We start from the raw sequence: 20,232 nt of genomic DNA, 5'->3' as shown, positions 1-20,232 counted from the left end.
ACAAGGAAAACTGGAAAATCTAATTTTTATTAAGGATGGTCATGTACCAGCCACAAATTGGAAGTTATGTTATTATGAAAGAGGGTAAGAATAAATATAGGAGGACAACTACCAGTCTTTGCTGTACCCTCCATATTGTAACCGTTCTCCAAGCAGTAGGTAGGTCTTTTTACTTATTTAACAGATCAGAGGTCTGTGGTGGTAATTATTTTGCAATATATAAGTGTATTAAATCAACATGTTGTATACCTTAAATTTACACAGTTATTATATGTTAATTATATCTTAGTAAAGCTGGGGTAAAAAAGTAACCTTAAAAAAAGTGCCAGTATCTTTCAGCATTTAAAAAAAGAAAAAAAAGCTGAACCCAGAGTCCTGGCTTGTCCTGTTCTCCTTCTCTATGGACTTCTCTCCCATTCAGGGTATACAACCTGGCTTACCTATAAAGGGCTTTATATTCCAGGGAATTTCTAAAATTGAATAGCATCAGCCAGTTTTCTAGTATGAATCTTAAAACAACCTGATCAACAATCCTGTAAGAGCAGGGGTGAGTACCTCTGCTTTGAGTCTTATTCTCTGCTGCTAATCCTCCCCCATCTCCTTCAAACATGCCTGCCCCAGCAGCCTTGGCTGTCCTGCCACTTAGTCTACTTAGTCTAATGCATGGGACATGGTAGATAGTCAGTACTCTCTGAATTAATTTCTCCTTGAAATCCCTGGTCATCTGTACAGTAGGACTGTGGACTAGGTCAAGTGGTCCTCACCTGAATTTCTTCTCACCTTCAGCTTGTTTTGGTATACTATATAATCTGTGAGTAGTATTTTTTATTACATATCTTAGTGTTACTAATCAAAGATTAGGGTATCTAGGTATTTAGAAGAAACAACATTCTACCACAGTTGTGGCCACCTTCCTCCACTTGAGGAAGTGAGGGGGAGTATCCTTTCCCTTTCTACCTCACTCCATTCAGTAATTACAGGGCTCGAGATGTGAAAATGATCAAGGACCATAAGCTTCTCAAAAATAGACACTGAGTCTGACCTTCCCTTAGACTCCTTTCTTCCTGACCCACAGCATAGCATCAGTTCTTTTCCACAATATCAAGGAGACTTGTAAGAGTAGAACAAGGTTCTCCTTAAGGATCCATACAGCTAAGATCCATATATATATACATAATTATAATTATATAAATATGTAGCTATTTAACCCTTACCACATTTCAAAAAAACTTTTATCACAGACTTTTAGATATGTGTCCTTTGTTTCCACCTCCACAGCATTTCTCCTGCTCATGGCTCTAGCCAGCTGCTGCTTTACCACCCTACTCTCTGTCTGCCCTGCCCTTCCTATAGGTAGTTCCCAGCATCTCCAGGCTTTTTGGACCTCAGAGTATCCCCTCAATCCAGGGCATCTGATTTTCATATTCACATGTTGGCAGGTTTCAATTTAGCCAGCTGGAGCTCCCTCAGAGCTATCTTTGGCCACCTACCCCCACCTCGCCTGCCTTCCCCTTTGGTGAGAGAAGGCCATTTCTTTTTATAGATATAGATATATGGTGTGGGTATTAATTTCAGTATCAAGGAAACATCCCTCTTTCCAAAAAAAATGGAAATAGATTATCTCTACTTCTTCTACATATTGTTATGTTTCCATCTTTTTTATGTAGATTTTGACATAGTAGTGATCAGTGTATGGAATTTATAACCTCTTTTGTTAAGTTTAATGATTTAAAATGGCACTAGCCAATTGGTAGCCGCTAGCCACATGTGGCTCTTGCACTCTTGAAAAATGGCTAGTCCCAACTGAAAGGTACTGGAAGTATATATAAAACAAATGTTGAATTTCAAGATGTAGTATGAAGCAGAGAATGTAAAATATCTATTTAATACTTATAGTATAGAAATTACATATTGAAATGATAATATAATGGATATATTAAGCTAAATAAACCATATTGAAGTTGGAGTTCCCATTGTGGCATAGGGGAAATGAACCTGACTAGTAAACCATGAGGCTGTGGGTTCGATCCCTGGCCTCACTCATCTTTAACCCTGGGTTAAGGATCCAGTGTTGCCATGAGCTGTGGTGTAGTTTGCAGGCGTGGCTCGGATCTTGCAATGTTGCTGTAGCTCTGGCATAGGCTGGCAGCTGTAGCTCCGACTCAGCCCCTAGCTTGGGAACCTCCATATGCCACAGGTGCAGCCCTAAAAAAAAATATTGAAGTTAATTTCACCTGTTTCTTTTTACTCTTTTGACGTGACTACTAGAGAATTTAAAAGTACATATGTGACTGGCACTGTAATTTCTTTTGGACAATACTGGTCTAGAATGATTTTTGCTTCCTCTCCATGAATTGTTTATAACCATCTTTTTTTGAAAAACACCTTTATTGCAATATAATTTATATACCGTAAATCACGCATTTTAAGTGCATAGTTCAGAAAATTTACAGTTGTATTACCATCACCACAATCCAGTTTTAGGACATTTATGTCACCCCCAAAAGATCGCTTTTGTCCTTTTGCAGTCATTCTCCATTCCAATCCCTGGTCCCAGGCAACTACTAATATGCTGACTCTAAAGATTTGCCTTTGATAAATAGTTTATATAAGTGGAATAATATGTGGTCTTTTGTGTCTGGCTTTTGACTTAGCATGCTTTTGAAGTTCATCCATGTTATAGCATCTTTCAGAACTTCATTCCTTTTTATAGTGGAATAATATTATGTTGTATGGGTATACTACATTTTGTTTGTCCATTCACCAGTTGATGGACTTGTGGATCACCATTTAATAGCTGCAGAATGTGAGTAGAGCTTTTTTTAAAAAACTGCAAAGGAAATAGTAACATTGCCGAAATGAGGGTGCCAGGAACAATAGGTTCTATTTCTTGCTCTGCTACTTGAGGTCTCTCTAGGACTCAGTTTTCGCATCTATAAAATTAAGGCCAGGACTGGATCATTCACCACATATTGCTACAACTTCCTCTGTGTGCAAGGCCTCTGGTCAACACCCTGAAAGCAAATAAAATAATCCTTGCCTTTAGTCATGTATTGAGTACAGGACAGAGGTGAGTAAACAACTGGAATAAAATGATAGAGGTGCTACAGAAGAACAACAGACTGAGTAATTAGGAAGGCAGGGGTGGAGGGAGGATCAGGAAAGCATTACAAATGTAGAGGTGGTGGCACTTGAAGGAAGAGTGAGAGTTTGCCTGTTGGGGCCATGACTTTTATCATGTGGACATGGGAATTCAAGTGAAGAGTTCTCAACAGGGGCATTACATGGTCAGATTTGTATTTTGGTGGAAGACAATTCTAGTGGTTGGTAATGGGGTCTAGTATGGTAATATAAACAAGAAACATTGATGTTGCTTCTAAGTAGGAATAGATTTGAGAAGAAAATATATTGGAGGTGGGAACTGATGCATGACCCGAATAAATGTGGGGATTGATTCATGAATGGGAAGATTCAATATTGTTAGGATGTTAATTGTCTCCACATTAATCTAAAATCCTAGCAGAGGTTTTAAATCAACTATATTAAAAAAATGTAAAAAAAAATTAAAATCCTAGCAGAGGAATCATTGGGTTGAAGGATGTGAATGTTTTAGGTTCTAGGCATATATTAGCAATTTTGCTTTCCAGAGAGCAGGTTATTGGTCCCCTTCCAGCACTGTACTTATTTCACTGTGTCTTCTTCAGCATCAAATGTTCATCTTAAAAAACTTTGTAAGACTTTTGAGTGAAGATGGCAGATTAAACATACACTTAGCTACTTGCATTCCTTACTGAAACTTCAGTAAAATGGCACCAAAGGTTTTTTTTTTTTTTTTTGACTTTTGAGGGCCGCACCCGCAGCATATGGAGGTTCCTAGGCTAGAGATCGAATCAGAGCTACAGCTGATGGCCTACACCACAGCCACAGCAACGCCAGATCCGAGCCACATCTGCAACCTACACCACAGCTCACGGCAACGCCGGATCCTTAAACCACGGAGCAAGGCCAGAGATCGAACCCGCAACCTCATGGTTCCTAGTCGGATTCATTTCTGCTATGCCAGGACGGGAACTCCGGGTTTTTTGCTTTTTTTTTTTTCTTAAAGGTAAAATAATTACAAGGTAGGGAAAACAAGAAAAGAAAATGATAAACACAATTCTTTTTTTTTTTTTGGCTGTCACCGTGGGCTATTGAATCCAAGCTGCATCTGTGGCAACACTGGATCCTTAACCTACTACTCCTGGCCAGGGCTCAAACCCATGCCACTTCAGAGACAGTGCCAGATCCTTAGCCCACTGTGCCACAGCAGGAGCTCCCAATAAACGGAATTCTTCAAACTAGAAAACAGTTCCTGCTATGTATGGCACAGCAGGTTAAGAATCCAACTTCAGCAGCATGGGTTTGATGCCCAGTCTGGCGCAGTGGGTTAAAGGATCCAGCATTGCTTCAGCTTGGATTCAGTCCCTGGCCTGGGAACTTCCATAAGCCACAAGTACAGCCATAAAAGACAAAAAAAAAAAAAAAAAAAAAAAAGAAAAAAGAAATTAGAAAACAGATAAGAAAACTAAATCTTAAGCCAGTACTGGAACATTGGAGAACCAATCTGATTTATGCCTCAGAATCCTCCAAAGGTTCAGTTATCAGTGGTACCAGGCATTGGGGGAGTAAAGATGAAGGGGTAAAGAGAAAGATTTTACTTTTTTATCCCTATATAAGCTGTGGGATCCCCTCCCATTTTGGGCAGCTGGAAATGTGACCCTCCCTTACTCTAGCAAAAGACTGGAGGTTTATTTTTGAAGAGGTTAAAATAGAACATCTCTGGATTGAGGTCTTCTAGGTACAATTGAGGGTGGAGGTGTAGTGAAACTAATAGGATTCATCATTGTATACATACTGAATGCTGAGGTTCCTAGTCATCATCCTCCACTTGGCTCTTAGAACACTGGCAGCCAGACCTTTTGCCTTCAGGAAAAAAAAATGGGAGGGTTTTTTTTCCAGGCAATCCAGCTGGCTCAAAAGGAAAGACCTTGAGTTTCCAAACTAAATAGCTTCACCCTATAGTGAAGCTCACAGTTGATAAACTTCACCTGTGTACTCAGAACTTCCATTTAGCCTTTTCATTTCTTACTCTTATATATAAGTAGACAGCCACAGAGTAACAGACAACTGAGAAGACTCTAGAAAACAAAATAGAACCAAACAGTAAAAAAGCAGCTTGGACAAACAGAGGCTAGGTAGGGAGAAGCAAACTTCAAGAAGAAAAGGAAAAGAAACCTCAATAATGCCTCCAGAAATGAGCATATATTGCAGACATGAAATATGAACAAGACACTATTTATTTAATTTTTCGGCCACATCGGCAGCATGCAGAAGTTCCCAGACCAGGGACATAACCTGAGTCACAGCAGTGACAATACCAAGTCCTTAACTGCTAGGCCACTAAGGAATTCCCAGGATACTTTTTTTCTTTTTAGGGCTGCACCTGAGGCATATGGAGGTTCCCAGGCTAGCAGTCATATTGGAGCTGCACCTGCCGGCCTGCACCATGGCCATAGCAGTGAGGGATCTGAGTCACATCTGTGACCTACATCACAACTCAAGGCATCGCCAAATCTTTAACCCACTGAGCAAGGCCAGGGATCGAACCTGTATCCTCATGGATACTAGTCAGTTTTGTTATCACTGAGCCACAGCAGGCACTCCCTTTTAGTATTTTAGTATTTTAGAAGAACATACTAAAATCAAAAAAGAGCTTTTGAAAATTTTATGGTAGCAGAAGTGAAAAATTTTTTAAAAAGAGTTTAGAAGATAAACAATTAAGGAAATCTTCCCAAAAATAGAATAAAAAGATAAAGATGGAAAAAGGTAGAGAAAAAGAATTTGTTTGGGGGTTCAATATTCAAATGATAGGAAATCTGAGAAGAGAAAATAAGTGAAAACTAAAAGGATCAAATCCTTAAGGAAATTGTTCAAGAAAATTTCCATGAACTGAAAGTTTCCACAGTCAAATGGCATACCAAGTACATGAAAGAAAATAGATCCACACTTAGGTATGGCTGGTAAATTTTCATATCAAACACTGGACCAGGAAAGTCCTGCAAGCTTCCTGATAGAGAAAATAGGTTTAATTGAAAGCATTAGAAATTAGAATGGCTTCAGACTTTTCAAAAGCAACATTGGAATCGAAGAGTAAAGCCATGCCTTTGAAATGATTTTCAACTTAGAATTCTACGTGCAGTCAAATTACCAAGTTATGAGAGTAGAATAGAGACATTTAAAAACAAAAATTCTTGGAGTTACCATTGTGGCGCTGTGGAAACAAACCCAACTATCACCTATGAGGACGCGGGTTTGATCCCTGGACTCACTCAGTGGGTAAAGGATCTGGCGTTGCCTTGAGCTATGGTGTGGGTCGCAGAAGCAGCTCAGATCCCTCATTGCTGTGGCTGTGGTGTAAACCAGCAGCTACAGCTCCGATTTGACCCCTAGCCTGGGAATCTCCATATGCCCTAAAAAGACAACAACAACAACAAAAAAAAGAGTGTGGTGGTTGTCAACTGTTAGGAGGCCCGGAGGGAGGTCTTCCTGGATGGAAAAGCACATAGGGAGATAATTCAGATAGAGGAAACATACAGCCGAATGAGGCTGAAAATGTAGACTAAGATTTATGGTCTGAAGACCTTGGTTCAGGGGAAAATACAGAAAGAAGTCAGACTAGGTAGATTAGGTAGGCTCAAGGTTCTAATTGGTATACTAGTTGAAAAATGTCCTAGGATGACCAGATGGATCTTAAATGACAGTCTCTGGTTGGACCCCTAGCCTGGGAACCTCTATATGCCGTGGGTGTGGCCCTAAAAAGCAAAAAAAAAGAAAAAAGAAAAAAAGAAAAAGTTCTTCCCACCGGTTCTCAGGAAGCTGTTGGATGATATGCTGAAGCATAGCAAGGAATAAACCTAGAAAGAGGAAGACATGGGATCTAGGAAACAGGAGATCCATTGCAGGATAGTGGCGATCCAGGGAGGGCAGCTGGTCCTAATTGAAACAGATCATAGGACTCCATAAGAGACTGCTACAGAAAGGTGAAAAGTGATAGGAGAGAGGAGAGTTGGACTCTTGTCCAAAAGATTGGGATTAAATTACTAATACATGCATAGAAAACTAAGCAAGTTGAAAAATAGGAGACTTTTTTTTTTTTTTAACATAGTCTAGAGGCATTTTAGAGTTGTTAAGGTAAATGCCAAAATAATCAATCAGTAGAGGTGAAAGTGATTGGTTCTGGAAGTTCCTGTGGTGGCTCAGTGGTAATGAACCCAACTAGTGTCCATGAGGACACGGTTCAACCCTGGTCTTGCTCAGTGGATTAAGGATCCAGCGTTGCTGTGAGCTGTGGTGTAGGCCAGCAGGACACACCCCCCACCCCAAAAAAAGAGTGATTGGTTCTGGGCAACGGAGAATGACAGGACCTGCTGATTTTATAACAAGTCTCGTAGATCTGCTTGGCTCTTAAAACAACTTATATGGCTGGTAACAATGATTATTAATAAAAAAAGCTTGGCCAGCTTAATGAAGAATGATGTTTTGAATTTTTAAAAAAATTACTAAGAAGGTTGAAATATTTTGGTATGTACATTTCCTGCTTTTGACTCAGATTTTCCTATCATCACAAATCAAAACTTTGAGCGCAGAGACCACTGGTCCTTTCTCTCATAGTTGGAGGGTCTGAGAATCTTGTCAGACTGTTTTCCTTAAAGCTTTTCTTCATCCGCTTAAGGATGCTGCACTTAGATCAGGTTTTTGCAGACTGTGGAAAACCACTGTTTCAGTGACCTTGGGCTTTCTTCCTCAGGTTGTCCGCACAAACCAGTGTGCAGGAGAATTTGTCATTACCTTTCCCCGAGCTTACCACAGTGGCTTCAACCAAGGCTACAACTTTGCCGAGGCTGTCAACTTTTGCACTGCCGACTGGGTAAGTCTGGAGTGTGGTGGGCTGGCAGGGAAAAGCAGGAGGGTTGTGAAGAAGCTGAGGCATCATGGCCTCAAGACTTGGCCATACTCAATCTTGAACCTGTCCACAGCTGCCAGCTGGGCGCCAGTGCATTGAGCACTACCGCCGGCTTCGAAGATATTGCGTCTTCTCCCATGAGGAGCTCATTTGCAAGATGGCTGCCTGTCCAGAGAAGCTAGACCTGAACCTGGCAGCAGCTGTACATAAGGAAATGTTCATCATGGTGCAGGAGGAGCGGCGTCTACGAAAGGCCCTGCTAGAGAAGGTAGGTGGTGGGTAGAGTGCCCTGGATTGGGCATCCTTGTCTGGCAGAGGTAGGGGGAGAAAGAAGTAGAAGATACAGTCTCTACTCTTGGGGAGTAGTGAAAAGAACTAGACACATCTGGATTGGAAACCACATTCCATGGTCTACCATTTACCAATAACCATTAGCAAGTTAATTTACTTCACCGAGCATGAGTAGTCTCCTCTGAAAAAATGGGGATTATAATAGTGCTTACCTTTTAGAATAGTTGAGTGGATTTAAGATATGGTATTTGTTAAGTAACTGACCCATAGCAGGTGCTGGTATCACTGCTCTTCATCATTATTTAAATAACCCATCATTGTTTAAATAAATATTGACTGGCAGGTGTTCCTGTTGTGGCGCAGAGGAAATGAGTCCAACTAGTAACCACGAGGTTGCGGGTTCAATCCCTGGCCTCACTCAGTGGGTTAAAGATCTGGCGTTGCTTCGAGCTGTGGTATAGGTCGCAGGCACTGCTCGGATCCTGCGTTGCTGTGGCTGTGGTGTAGGCTGGTGGCTGTAGCTCTGATTTGACCCCTAGCCTGGGAAACTCCATATGCAGCCCTAAAAAAAAAAAAATAGAGACATTGACTGGCATATGAAACCCTCACTTGCTGGTTAGCTGGATAACCTTTTCAAGTTACTTAACCTCTCAGTCTCACTTTCCTACTCTGTAAAGTGGGAATAAATATCTAACTTGCAAGGTGGTTGTAAAGCTTAAGTAAGGTGGTTTATGTCGAAGCATCTATTGCTGCACTTGCAGTGTAGCAGCTGTTGTTATTGGTAATATATGAAGAAAATGATTGATACATGGAGCATTTCTTAAGAAATGCCATTTTTTTACATTCATATGCTTCAGTAGCTCAAATTAGTGTAATATTACCAAATAGAATGTGGTCTTCCTTCAGTAGATTTCTCCTAACATGTGTCAGTTGTGTTTGTGGATGGGTGGGACTGCTACTAATGTAATTCAATCACCTTCTTAAAGCACCAAACTTGAAATTCCCTTGTGGCACAGCCAGTTATGGATCTGACGTTGTCACTGCAATAGCTCAGGTTGCTTCTGTGGTGCAGGTTTGATCCCTAGCCTGGGATCTTTCGCATGCCATGGGGTGTGGCCAAAAATAAATAATAAAACCTGTACCTTTCCCCAACATTTAAAAAAAAAAAAGCTCCAAACTTGCCCAGTTAGGGAATTGACTTAGTGAGAGTCCTACATAGGATTACAAAGGAATGCTAGTTCTGAGGGATCCCTTGCTGCTTGGATCCGGATAATACTTTCTTATTTTAAAGAAAAGCTCATTTATAACTTTCCTGTGAGCATGAGCTATAAGGAGAATTGCAGCTATGGTAAGTGTTGGAAGTCTGGGGCCTAGCAATCTGTGATATTAGTTTGTGAGCACTTGCCTTTTTCCAAGGATCATTTTCTCTATTAAGTGCTATTATTGAATGATGACCCTGGAGCCAAAGCAAGGTGGGAAGAGTAGATGTTCTCATCCTGACCTTCAGAGGTCTCTACACTTGGCCCTTACCTAAGAGAAGGGTTCTGGACCCCCTCATCTTGAAACTCTGTAAAATATTGTGTGTGCATGTATGTGAGTACTTTTTCTGGCGAAAGGCCTCATAGCTTGCATCCATTTCTCAGAGAGGTCCATGATCCAAGGATACCTGGGGCCTTCATTCTTAAGAGCAGCATTCTCTGGCTTGAGAGTAGAAATACGCTTCAGTCATATTCTTATTTTGGGCAAGTTACTGACTCTCTGAGACTTAGTTTCCTCAGTAAAATTGGCCTGTGAGATAAATATCCTGAGATAGGCCTGTGAAATAGATATCCTTATCTAAAAATTAGCGCTAATAACAGTGAATATTTGTTGAGCACCTATCCCATCCTCCCCACCCCTACCCCCCAGTAGTCACCATACTGTACATTAGATTCCTCAAACTTATTCATCTTCTAACTGGAAGTTTGTACCCTTTGACAAGCATCTCCCCATTTCCCTACCCCCCGAGCCCTTGGCCACCACCATTCTACTCTTGTTTCTATGGGTTTGGCTTTTTTAGATTCCATATATAAGTGATATTCTGTAATGTTTGTCATTCTCTAACTTTGAGTATAATATGCTCAAGGTTCATCCATATTATCACAAATGGCAGGATTTCCTTTCTTTCTTACAGCTGAAAATATTCTCAGACCACCCCCCACATCTTTATCCATTCATCTGTTGATGGACTCTTAGGTTGTTCCTATATCTTGGCTATTCTAAGTAATGCTGCAGTGAATGTGGGAGTGCAGATAACTCTTTGAGATCCTAGTTTCATTTCCTTTGGTTATATACCCAGAAGGGAGATTGTGGGATCTTAAGGTAGTTCTATTTTTAATTTTTTGAGGTGCCTCCGTACTGTTTTCTAAAGCAATTGCACCAATTTACATACCTGCCACAGTGCACAAAGATTCTCTTGTCTTCACATTGTCTCCAGCACTTGTTATCTCCTATCTTTATGATAATAAGCCATTCTAACAGGTACGAGGTGATACTGTGGTTTTGATTTGCATTTCCCTGATGATTAGTGATGTTGCACATCTTTTCATTTACCATTGGCCATTTGTATGTCTTCTTTGGGAAAACATCTATTCAGGTCCTCTGCCTGATTTTTAATCAGGTTGGCGTTTTTTTTTTTTTTTGCTATTGAGTTGTATGAATCCTTCATATATTTTGGATATTAACCCTTTATTAGATAGATGGTTTGCAGATGTTTTCTGGGTTGTATTTTCATTTTGTTAATCATTTCTGTTGCTATGCAGACACTTTAGTTTGATGTAGTCCCACTTATTTATTTTTGCTTTTGTTGCTTGTGCTTTAGGTATCAGTATAAGAAATCATTGCCAAGACCAGTGTCAAGGAGCATTTTCCCTCTGTTTTCTCCTAGGAGTTTTACAATTTCAGGTCTTATGTTTAAGTCTTTAATCCATTTCAAATGTATTTTCCTGAGTGATATGGGTCCAGTTTCATTCTCCTATACGTGATTATCCATTTTCCCCAGCACTATTTATTGAAGATGCTACCCTATTAAGTATTCTTGGCTCCCTTGTCAAATATTATTGACCGTGTATATAAGAGTTTATTATTTCTGGGCTTAATTCTATTCCACTTGTCTATGTGTCTTTTTTTATGCCATTACCATAGTGTTTTGGTTACTATAGCTTTGTAATATAGTTTGAAATCAGGAAATTTGATGTTTCAGTTTTGTTCTTCTTTCTCAAGGATTGCTTTGGCTATTCAGGGTCTCCTGAGGTTCCATATCTAAGTGCTAAAATACTTTTCTGAGTCCTTAGTTGCTTTGCTTTTGTTAATCCTCATAATCCAGTGAAGATAATACCATTATTTCCCATTTTACAGATTGGGAAACTGAAACCCAGAGATTTAAATAATTTACTCAGTATCAACACAGCTAGATTTGTAATGTACAGAGCAGCATTTGTAATGTGCAGTGGACTTATGCAGGTTCGGTTGGTACAGAAGACAAAAGCTGTTAGAATCAAAATTTCCCTCTAAAATCCCTAAATGTGTCCATAATGTATAGTATTGTATTATTTTTCAGTTACTCCAAGATAGCTGGCTTTTCTTCCATTTTTGGAATGGATTGCTTTTTCTTCATCTATTCAGCAGATGAAGTTATTGGCTTAGGTTTGGAGGCCATGTTTTTGGGGGGAAATATTTATCTTTAAACACTGGACACAAGGACATAGAGTTTTATTTGTCTAAGTTATAGGTGTGTGTGCCGAGTGTCCCACCTGCTAAGTAGCCAGCAACACTTTCCTGGAACACAGTGGGCGCTGAGTACCTGGAAGCCAGCATTGTTCCCCCGTTCATGACACTTTTCTTGGTCACTTTCACATATTGCCACCTTTTTGGTGCCTGGGTCTACCACTTTCCTCACCTTCTCTCACCTGAAGGCACTTTCTGCTGATCTGAATCTTACCTGATTTTTCTTCCTCTCGGCCCACACTGATGTTGCCCTGTTTCATATGATTCCCCTAGTCTGAACTTCACAGAGGAAGTGTGCTCTGTGGAGTTTTGTCTCCCCAACAGCTCTTTTTTTTTTTAATTTAAAGAAAAGTTTTGGCTGTGCCTATGGCATAGGGAAGTTCCTGGGCCAGCGGTTGAACCCCCCACCACAGCTGTGACCCAAGTGGCAACACTGGATCCTTAGCCCACTGAGCCACCAGCGAACTCCATAGCTCTTATCACAGATTTGAGTCTAACGTGGGGCTCATTGGTGGCTGAGTTAGGGGTTTCTGCAGCCCTGTTCTGGTTCTATATAATGAACACCCCCAGGGCATCACGGAAGCTGAGCGAGAGGCTTTCGAGCTGCTCCCGGATGATGAGCGCCAATGCATCAAGTGCAAGACCACATGCTTTCTGTCAGCCCTAGCCTGCTATGACTGCCCAGACGGCCTTGTCTGCCTTTCCCACATCAATGACCTCTGCAAGTGCTCCAGTAGCCGGCAGTACCTGCGGTGAGCAGGGGGCCTACCTGGAGGAAGTGGGCTGAGGAAGGGGATGCAGAGCTGGTCCAGATGTGCTCTTCCCTGCCCTCTTCCTCCAGGTATCGGTACACCTTGGATGAGCTCCCTGCCATGCTCCATAAGCTGAAGGTCCGGGCTGAGTCCTTTGACACCTGGGCCAACAAAGTGCGAGTGGCCCTGGAGGTGGAGGATGGGCGGAAGCGCAGTGAGTGATGGGGGGACGGAGGGACTCCACAGGCAAGTTCTAGTCCCTTTTCTTCTGTACCCCCACCCCCTTCCTCTGCCTTTACTCAATACTGCCTACTCCTTGCTGTTCTCATTCTCTCTGCAGGTCTTGAAGAGCTGAGGGCACTAGAGTCTGAGGCCCGTGAGAGGAGGTTTCCTAACAGTGAGCTGCTGCAACGACTCAAGAACTGCCTGAGTGAGGCAGAAGCTTGTGTGTCCCGGGCTCTGGGGCTGGTCAGCGGCCAGGAAGCTGGGTATGGCAGCATGAGGTGTTGGGCACAGATAGCCTGCTGCGGAGCCAGCACCTAGGAAAAGGACTGTCGGGGGTGGACTCTGAGTACCATTAGGCAGGAAGCTGACAGGCACTGCAATAGGAAGTGTTGGGGAGGGCAAGGAGGCCAGGCAACTAGAATGGAGAGGAGCACCTCAGTGCTAAGAGAGCTAGAAATGCTTCTTTTTATCAGTACTTGAAGAAGAGTTCAGACAGGACGGTGGATTTTGTAGGCAGGGAGGAGTTGTGCAAGGTTTAGGGACAAGACACAGAAGCATAAACCTGATCATAGAGTTCACAGTAGAAGATGAATTAAAAAGTCCAGCTTCTGTTACCATCAGTTCTAAGCTTCCCTGCAAATAAGTCCTATGTTCCTCTCTGCTAATTCTTTCATCATATGAACGTGCATGTATCTTAAACCCTCCCTCTAACCTGGGCATTTGAAGGGAAATGTTAAGTATGAGAGATCATAGTGTACAGATATGAGGAAAGGTGTTGGGTCTTAGCACAGAGATGGAGGGAGGGGACTGAGTTTGAACTTGAAACCCCACATGTGAAACTCCATAGCCCCCACAGGGTGGCTGGTCTACAGATGACCCTGGCTGAGCTCCGGGCCTTTCTGGACCAGATGAACAACCTGCCTTGTGCCATGCACCAGATTGGGGATGTCAAGGTGAGGAGGGGTGGACTTGGAGTGCTGCTGAGGGATCAGGGGGATTGGGGAGCCTGAGCAGCAAGCCAGTCCTGGCTTCTTTCAAAAGTATCAAGTATTTGGGCAAGACAGGATGCACATGTGAGAATGGGAGGTAGGAAGCAAAGAATTTAGCACACTGTTTGTTAGAAATGGGATTTGAGGGGCAATTGGCAAGGGTACAAGTACAGGATACAGAGTTGAGGGAAGGTTTCCTGGTGGAGATGGAAGAGCAGAAAGGAAGTAACAAGGGTGTTTATGGGCCTGGAAAGCTGAGTCAAGTTTAGGAAGGCAGAGAAGTGGGATGGAGAGGGCAGTGGACACCAGTGTGAGGGTAGAGATTGTGAGAAGGCCAAGAATAGAGCATTTTTAGGGCAGAGGGTCTCCTGATGCTATACATCAAAATCCTTTGGGGACTTAAACAAAGCACAGACTCCTGATTAACCTCTATTAAAAATCTCAAGGGGGTGGACCCAGTGGTCTTCATTTTAACAAACGCCCCAGGGTATTCTAGCAGGCAGTGAGTGTTAGGAACCGCTGCTTAGGGCACAGTGAAGGAGGAGAGCCCAGCCCATGCTAGGCTCTCTTCCCAAATAGTGGAGGGTAAGAAAGTAGGTAGGGCAGGGGTATGTGGTGGTGGGACCTTTATGTGGGCCCTGCTGAGGAGTTTGTTCTTCATCTATATCCTGGTAGGGTATTCTGGAACAGGTGGAAGCCTATCAGGCTGAGGCCCGTGAGGCCCTGGCCTCACTGCCCTCCAGTCCAGGGCTCCTGCAGTCCCTGCTGGAGAGGGGGCGGCAGCTGGGGGTGGAGGTACCTGAGGCCCAGCAGCTGCAGCGGCAGGTGGAACAGGCACGATGGCTGGATGAGGTGAAACGCACGCTGGCTCCCTCAGCCCGAAGGGGCACCCTGGCTGTCATGCGGGGACTGTTGGTCGCGGGTGCCAGTGTAGCCCCTAGTCCTGCTGTGGACAAGGCCCAAGCCGAACTGCAGGAACTGCTGACCATTGCTGAACGCTGGGAGGAGAAGGCCCACCTCTGCCTGGAGGCCAGGTAGGTCCAGCCTCTTCCCCTCCCTGCTCTACTTTGGCTTTCAGAATTTACTGGAGAGGCTAAAGGTGATTCCCATGGGTGTCCTTGGGCACCAGACGCTTGTGTTGGTGTATTGATTATCCTCCCCTTTTTTGTCTCTTGTCTTTTTTGTTTTTGTTTTTTAAATCCGTGTTACACATAAAAGCAAAGATAGTCTTATGGAGAAGTAGAGATGGACAGATATAGGCTGTATAAAGGACTAGCTCTGCAGGCTGAGCGTGCACACACTCATGAGCAAGTACCAAGAGACAGATGGACAAGTGTCAGTGGAAACACACCATGCATGGAGCATCCTGACAAACTGCAGCACCAGATTAATACTGCGGATTGTGTGTTCAGGCACTGCCAGCAGTCTAACAGACTGGTGAACAAGCAGAAGCATGGGGGCTATGGCAGAAGTTGGGTGCATGCAGGCTGGAGCAAGCAGGGACTGACAGCCACCTGTGGGCAGAATACAAGCAAATAGGCCCAAGTGGCAGGCCCAGGGGCTCATGTCACTTTATCTGATTGTCATGCTGGGCTTCTGGTCAGGTAGACCACCCTAGACTGAGGCCTCTTTTTTCCCTACTTTTAGGCAGAAGCATCCACCAGCCACGCTTGAGGCCATAATTCATGAGGCAGAAAACATCCCTGTTCACCTGCCCAACATCCAGGCTCTCAAGGAGGCCCTTGCTAAGGCCCGGGCCTGGATTGCTGATGTGGACGAGATCCAGGTGAGGACCTTGTTGCCCCCGCCCCTTCCCCCTGAGACCTTCGGTCCAACTGGGAGAGATGGCATACATTGTGTTTTTCTGGGTGGAGTTGGGTTGGCTAGAGAGAGGAGGTAGGCACAGCACGTCATGAAGAAGCAAAATGTGCTTGGTGGGCAGTGTGAGGAAAGAGTGCAAGGCTGGCCTGAGGGAACATAGGATGCTGGTTAAAATGAGAATGGTGGGGTCAGGGAGGATTGAAGGCGTGAACTGCAACAAAATAACTGGTCTGGTGGTCTTTGACTGGATATCTGGGGGCTGAGCCAGTGGATGTAGGCGTTGTCAGAGAGTCAGGTGGGCGGGTGTGCCTTCCTTAGGATGATCTCTGGTTTTTGTGGGGTTTCTTTGCTTCAAGACTGTGAGTCCAATCCATCTTCCCAGCTTAGGACCGGCACAGAGTAATATCAGTAGGTGTTGGCAAGTTGAATTGAGCTTTCTCTTGCCCCTGTCCCAGAATGGTGATCATTACCCCTGCCTGGATGACTTGGAGGGCCTGGTGGCTGTGGGCCGGGACCTACCCGTGGGGTTGGAGGAGCTGAGACAGCTCGAGCTGCAGGTACTGACAGCGCACTCCTGGAGGGAGAAGGCCTCCAAGACCTTCCTCAAGAAGAATTCTTGCTACACTCTGCTGGAGGTGAGGCCTGGGACCCTGACCCATAGCCTCCCTGCCTCTGGCCCAGCTGTTGTGAGACAGCTCATATGAGAACATGGGGGTTTTAGGGGGAGCTGGGGAGGGGTGGTGGTGGGAAATAGGGGAAGCCCGGACATTCCCCCTCTGTCTACCTGCCTCAGGTGCTCTGCCCGTGTGCAGACGCCGGCTCAGACAGCACCAAGCGCAGCCGGTGGATGGAGAAGGAGCTGGGGTTGTACAAATCTGACACAGAGCTGCTGGGGCTGTCTGCGCAGGACCTCAGGGACCCAGGCTCTGTGGTAAGGAGCTTGGGCCCAGATGGAAAGAAGAGCCTGGCAATGATAGTGTCTGAGCCGGGTGATCATGGGCAGACCGCTTGCTCCCTGGGCCTCAGTTCTCCTCGTTTGGGAGTGGGGTGCTCATGGTGCCAGAGAAGGAGGGATGGGCTGCTAACCTCTTCTCCCTTGTCCTGGGCACGGCAGATCGTGGCCTTCAAGGAGGGGGAGCAGAAGGAGAAGGAGGGAATCCTGCAGCTGCGTCGCACCAACTCTGCCAAGCCCAGTCCGTTGGCATCACCGAACACATCTTCCTCTGCAACCTCCATCTGTGTGTGTGGGCAGGTGCCAGCCGGGGTGGGAGCTCTGCAGTGTGACCTGTGTCAGGACTGGTTCCATGGGCGATGTGTGTCGGTACCCCGCCTCCTCAGTTCCCCAAGGCCCAGTCCCACCTCATCCCCACTGCTGGCCTGGTGGGAGTGGGACACCAAATTCTTGTGTCCGCTGTGCATGCGCTCACGGCGCCCGCGCCTGGAGACCATCCTGGCACTGCTGGTAGCACTGCAGAGACTGCCTGTGCGGCTGCCTGAGGGCGAGGCCCTGCAATGCCTCACAGAGAGGGCCATCAGCTGGCAAGGTCGTGCCAGGCAGGCTCTGGCCTCTGAGGATGTGACTGCTCTGTTGGGACGGCTGGCCGAGCTTCGCCAGCGGCTGCAGGCTGAACCCAGGCCCGAGGAGCCCCCTACCTACCCTTCAACCCCTGCCTCTGACCCTCTCAGAGAAGGCAGTGGCAAGGATATGCCTAAGGTGAGCTGCGCAGCCCAGCTCTTTTACCCTCAAATTCCTGTCTCCTAGCCCTCACCCTTACCTAGGCGCCAGCCCTGTCCCTGCTCTCTGACTTTTGGTCTCCTTTGGCCTGGCCTCCCATCCCCTTTCTGCATCCTGTCCAGATCCCTGGAATGCTCCATGCTGGCAGCCTGTGTCTGCCCTCCTCCAGGAGGTGGAGGGTCCCAAGTCTGAGGTTGAGGGGAAACAGTGGGGCCTGGTTTTTCAGTTCAGTTACCACTACGTGTTCTTGCTCTCTTTGGCAGGTGCAGGGGTTGCTGGAGAACGGAGACAGTGTGACCAGTCCTGAGAAGGTAGCCCCGGGGGAGGGCTCAGGTAAGAGAGGTAGGTCCAGGTGTGGGTAAGCTGTTTATTGGATCTCACCAGAGTGACCCATGTGGTCCTTGGCTCTGTCGTGGTGATGGGAATATGACTAGGAGTAGCCTCTAATCTGGCCTGTCCTTGCAACCCCCAGACCTGGAGCTGCTGTCCTCGCTGTTGCCCCAGTTGACTGGCCCTGTGTTGGAGCTGCCTGAGGCAACCCGTGCCCCCCTCGAGGAGCTCATGTTAGAGGGGGATCTGCTTGAGGTGACCCTGGATGAGAACCACAGCATCTGGCAGCTGCTACAAGCTGGGAAGCCTCCAGATCTAGCACGGATCCGCACACTTCTGGAGGTGAGGAGAAGGATCGTGGACAGGGCCAGGAGGTCAGGCCAGGCCGGCAGGGACCCCAGGCCTGACCACTGTCCTGCACCTCTTTTTTCCTATCTGTGGTCACAGCTGGAGAAGGCAGAGCGCCATGGGAGCCGAGCTCGGGGCCGGGCGCTGGAGAGGCGGCGGCGGCGGAAGGTGGATCGGGGTGGGGAGGGCGATGACCCAGCCCGAGAGGAGCTAGAGCCAAAGAGGGTACGGAGCTCAGGGCCAGAGGCCGAGGAGGCCCAGGAGGAGGAGGAGCTGGAGGAGGAGACTGGGGGTGAGGGGCCCCCCCAACCCCTGCCCGCCACCGGCAGCCCCAGCACCCAGGAGAACCAGAATGGCTTGGAGCCAGCGCTAGGGGCCAGTTCAGGCTCCTCTGTCCCTTTCTCCACTTTGACTCCGCGGCTGCACATGTCCTGCCCACAGCAGCCGCCTCAGCAACAGTTGTGACAGTGACTGAGCCTAGCACAGACCCCAACAGAGACCCCTTGGCCTCAAGGATCCTCTTTCTGACCATCAAGCCTGCTTCTTGGGAGGTCGGCGAGTAGGGGGGATGGCCACCCCCCCACCCACCCCAGTCCAACCCTGAGTCCCTTGACTTTTATATTCTGACTCCAAGGTATTGTTCAGACCTCAGCTCCTGGGGGCCGGCCCCTGGAGTCCCCCTCCCTGGTAGCCTCTAACCAGCATTCCCAGACACCTGAGGCAGATAGATGGATGGGCAGGTGGGCAGGGGGGTGGCTGGGGCTAGGCCAGCACCATTCCAGAGACACGGCCAGTGCATATGCAAACTGGGGGAAATCTCCTCTCCCTTCTCTCCCCAGTTGTGGCCCTGGCCAGGCCATGCTACACTAACCTCACCTCCCTGTCTTACTCTTTCTCCTCCTTCCCCCTTTCTCCTGCCACCCTCTTCCCTTTGCCTCCTTCTCCTCCCGTCCCCTGACTATTCCACCCAGGAGGAGGAAACTTCACATAGCTGTGCTCACAGTTTTTTATTTTAAATGAATTTGGTTGGGGAGCTGAGCAGGGCTCCCTGTGATCTGAAGAAAGCTTTTGGTGCTTGTCCTCACTACCACTTTGACCTTCCCTCCCTATCCTGCCCTGTCTCCTTTCCTCCTCCTGGGTTCATGTTGTAATAAAAGAAGATTGTTGGTGTGTAATTAATTTGTTCAAAGGAAAAAAAAAAAAGCAAAACAAGAAACTTGGTTCCAACTGAAGCCTATTTTAATTTTATTTTATTATTTTCCTCTTGTTAGAAATAAAACCCTTAGCAACATTTTTTGGAAATACGTTTCTGAGTGAATTTCTCTTTGGAGGGGGTGTCTCCATCACCTGTCAGTGGAGCAGCTGCTGCACTGGCGGAAGCACACCCAGGGAGCTCTGCGTTCTGAAACTGGGTCCTACTAGGTTCTCCTTAACTGTGGGCAAGACATCCCTGAGTCTCCCCCCGACTCCACCCCGAGCCAGTTTCCCCCATCTCCCAATAGATAGGCCCTGGCACCACTCACCTGAACTCGGCAGCATAGCCACCTCCAACCTTATGCCCTCCAGTCTATCCTCTTCAAGCCCTGAGAGAGATTTTTTTTTCCCCTCTGGCTTTATTGAGATATAATTTAACACACCATGAAATTTACCCATTTTATATGTACAATTCAGTGATTCCAGAGGAAAGTTTCTATCCTGCTTAAAACTGTCCGTGATACTTCATTGCCCTTGAGACACACACACACACAGTTGACCCTTAAACAACATGAGTTTGAACTGTGAAGTTCCCCTTAAACATTGTTTTGTTTTGTTTTTTTCATTAAATACATAATACTATACTATCCACGGTTGGTTGAATCTGCTGAGTCAAGTCTGGGGATGTGGAAGGACTGGCTTTAAAGTTATATGCAGATTTTTGACTGCACAGGGGGTAGGTGCCCCAACCCTGCATTGTTTGACATAATCTCATCCTGG

The 20,232-nt window shown here is 45.9% G+C and overlaps 1 protein-coding gene across 12 annotated transcripts in view; it reads left to right on the top strand.

The window, feature by feature from the left end:
- Positions 1-19,560, top strand: part of KDM5C (lysine demethylase 5C) — a 34,404-nt gene extending 14,844 nt beyond the window's left edge. For 4 of the 12 annotated variants that reach the window (XM_013986147.2, XM_013986146.2, XM_013986145.2 and 1 more), the window contains 14 exons: positions 7,847-7,966; positions 8,076-8,270; positions 12,629-12,810; positions 12,900-13,024; positions 13,151-13,298; positions 13,883-13,988; positions 14,700-15,058; positions 15,672-15,810; positions 16,301-16,480; positions 16,639-16,776; positions 16,960-17,559; positions 17,841-17,922; positions 18,053-18,252; positions 18,358-19,560. In XM_013986147.2, the coding sequence (XP_013841601.1) occupies positions 7,847-7,966; positions 8,076-8,270; positions 12,629-12,810; positions 12,900-13,024; positions 13,151-13,298; positions 13,883-13,988; positions 14,700-15,058; positions 15,672-15,810; positions 16,301-16,480; positions 16,639-16,776; positions 16,960-17,559; positions 17,841-17,922; positions 18,053-18,252; positions 18,358-18,723 (2,940 nt within the window). In that variant the 3' untranslated portion in view covers positions 18,724-19,560. 12 annotated transcript variants of the gene reach the window in all.

This window comes from Sus scrofa, chromosome X (assembly GCF_000003025.6).
Source record: "Sus scrofa isolate TJ Tabasco breed Duroc chromosome X, Sscrofa11.1, whole genome shotgun sequence".
In the NCBI taxonomy this organism is placed as follows: Eukaryota; Metazoa; Chordata; class Mammalia; order Artiodactyla; family Suidae; genus Sus; species Sus scrofa.
Note: the sequence above shows the minus strand (reverse complement) of the source record. Positions and strands in the feature narration are given on the sequence as shown.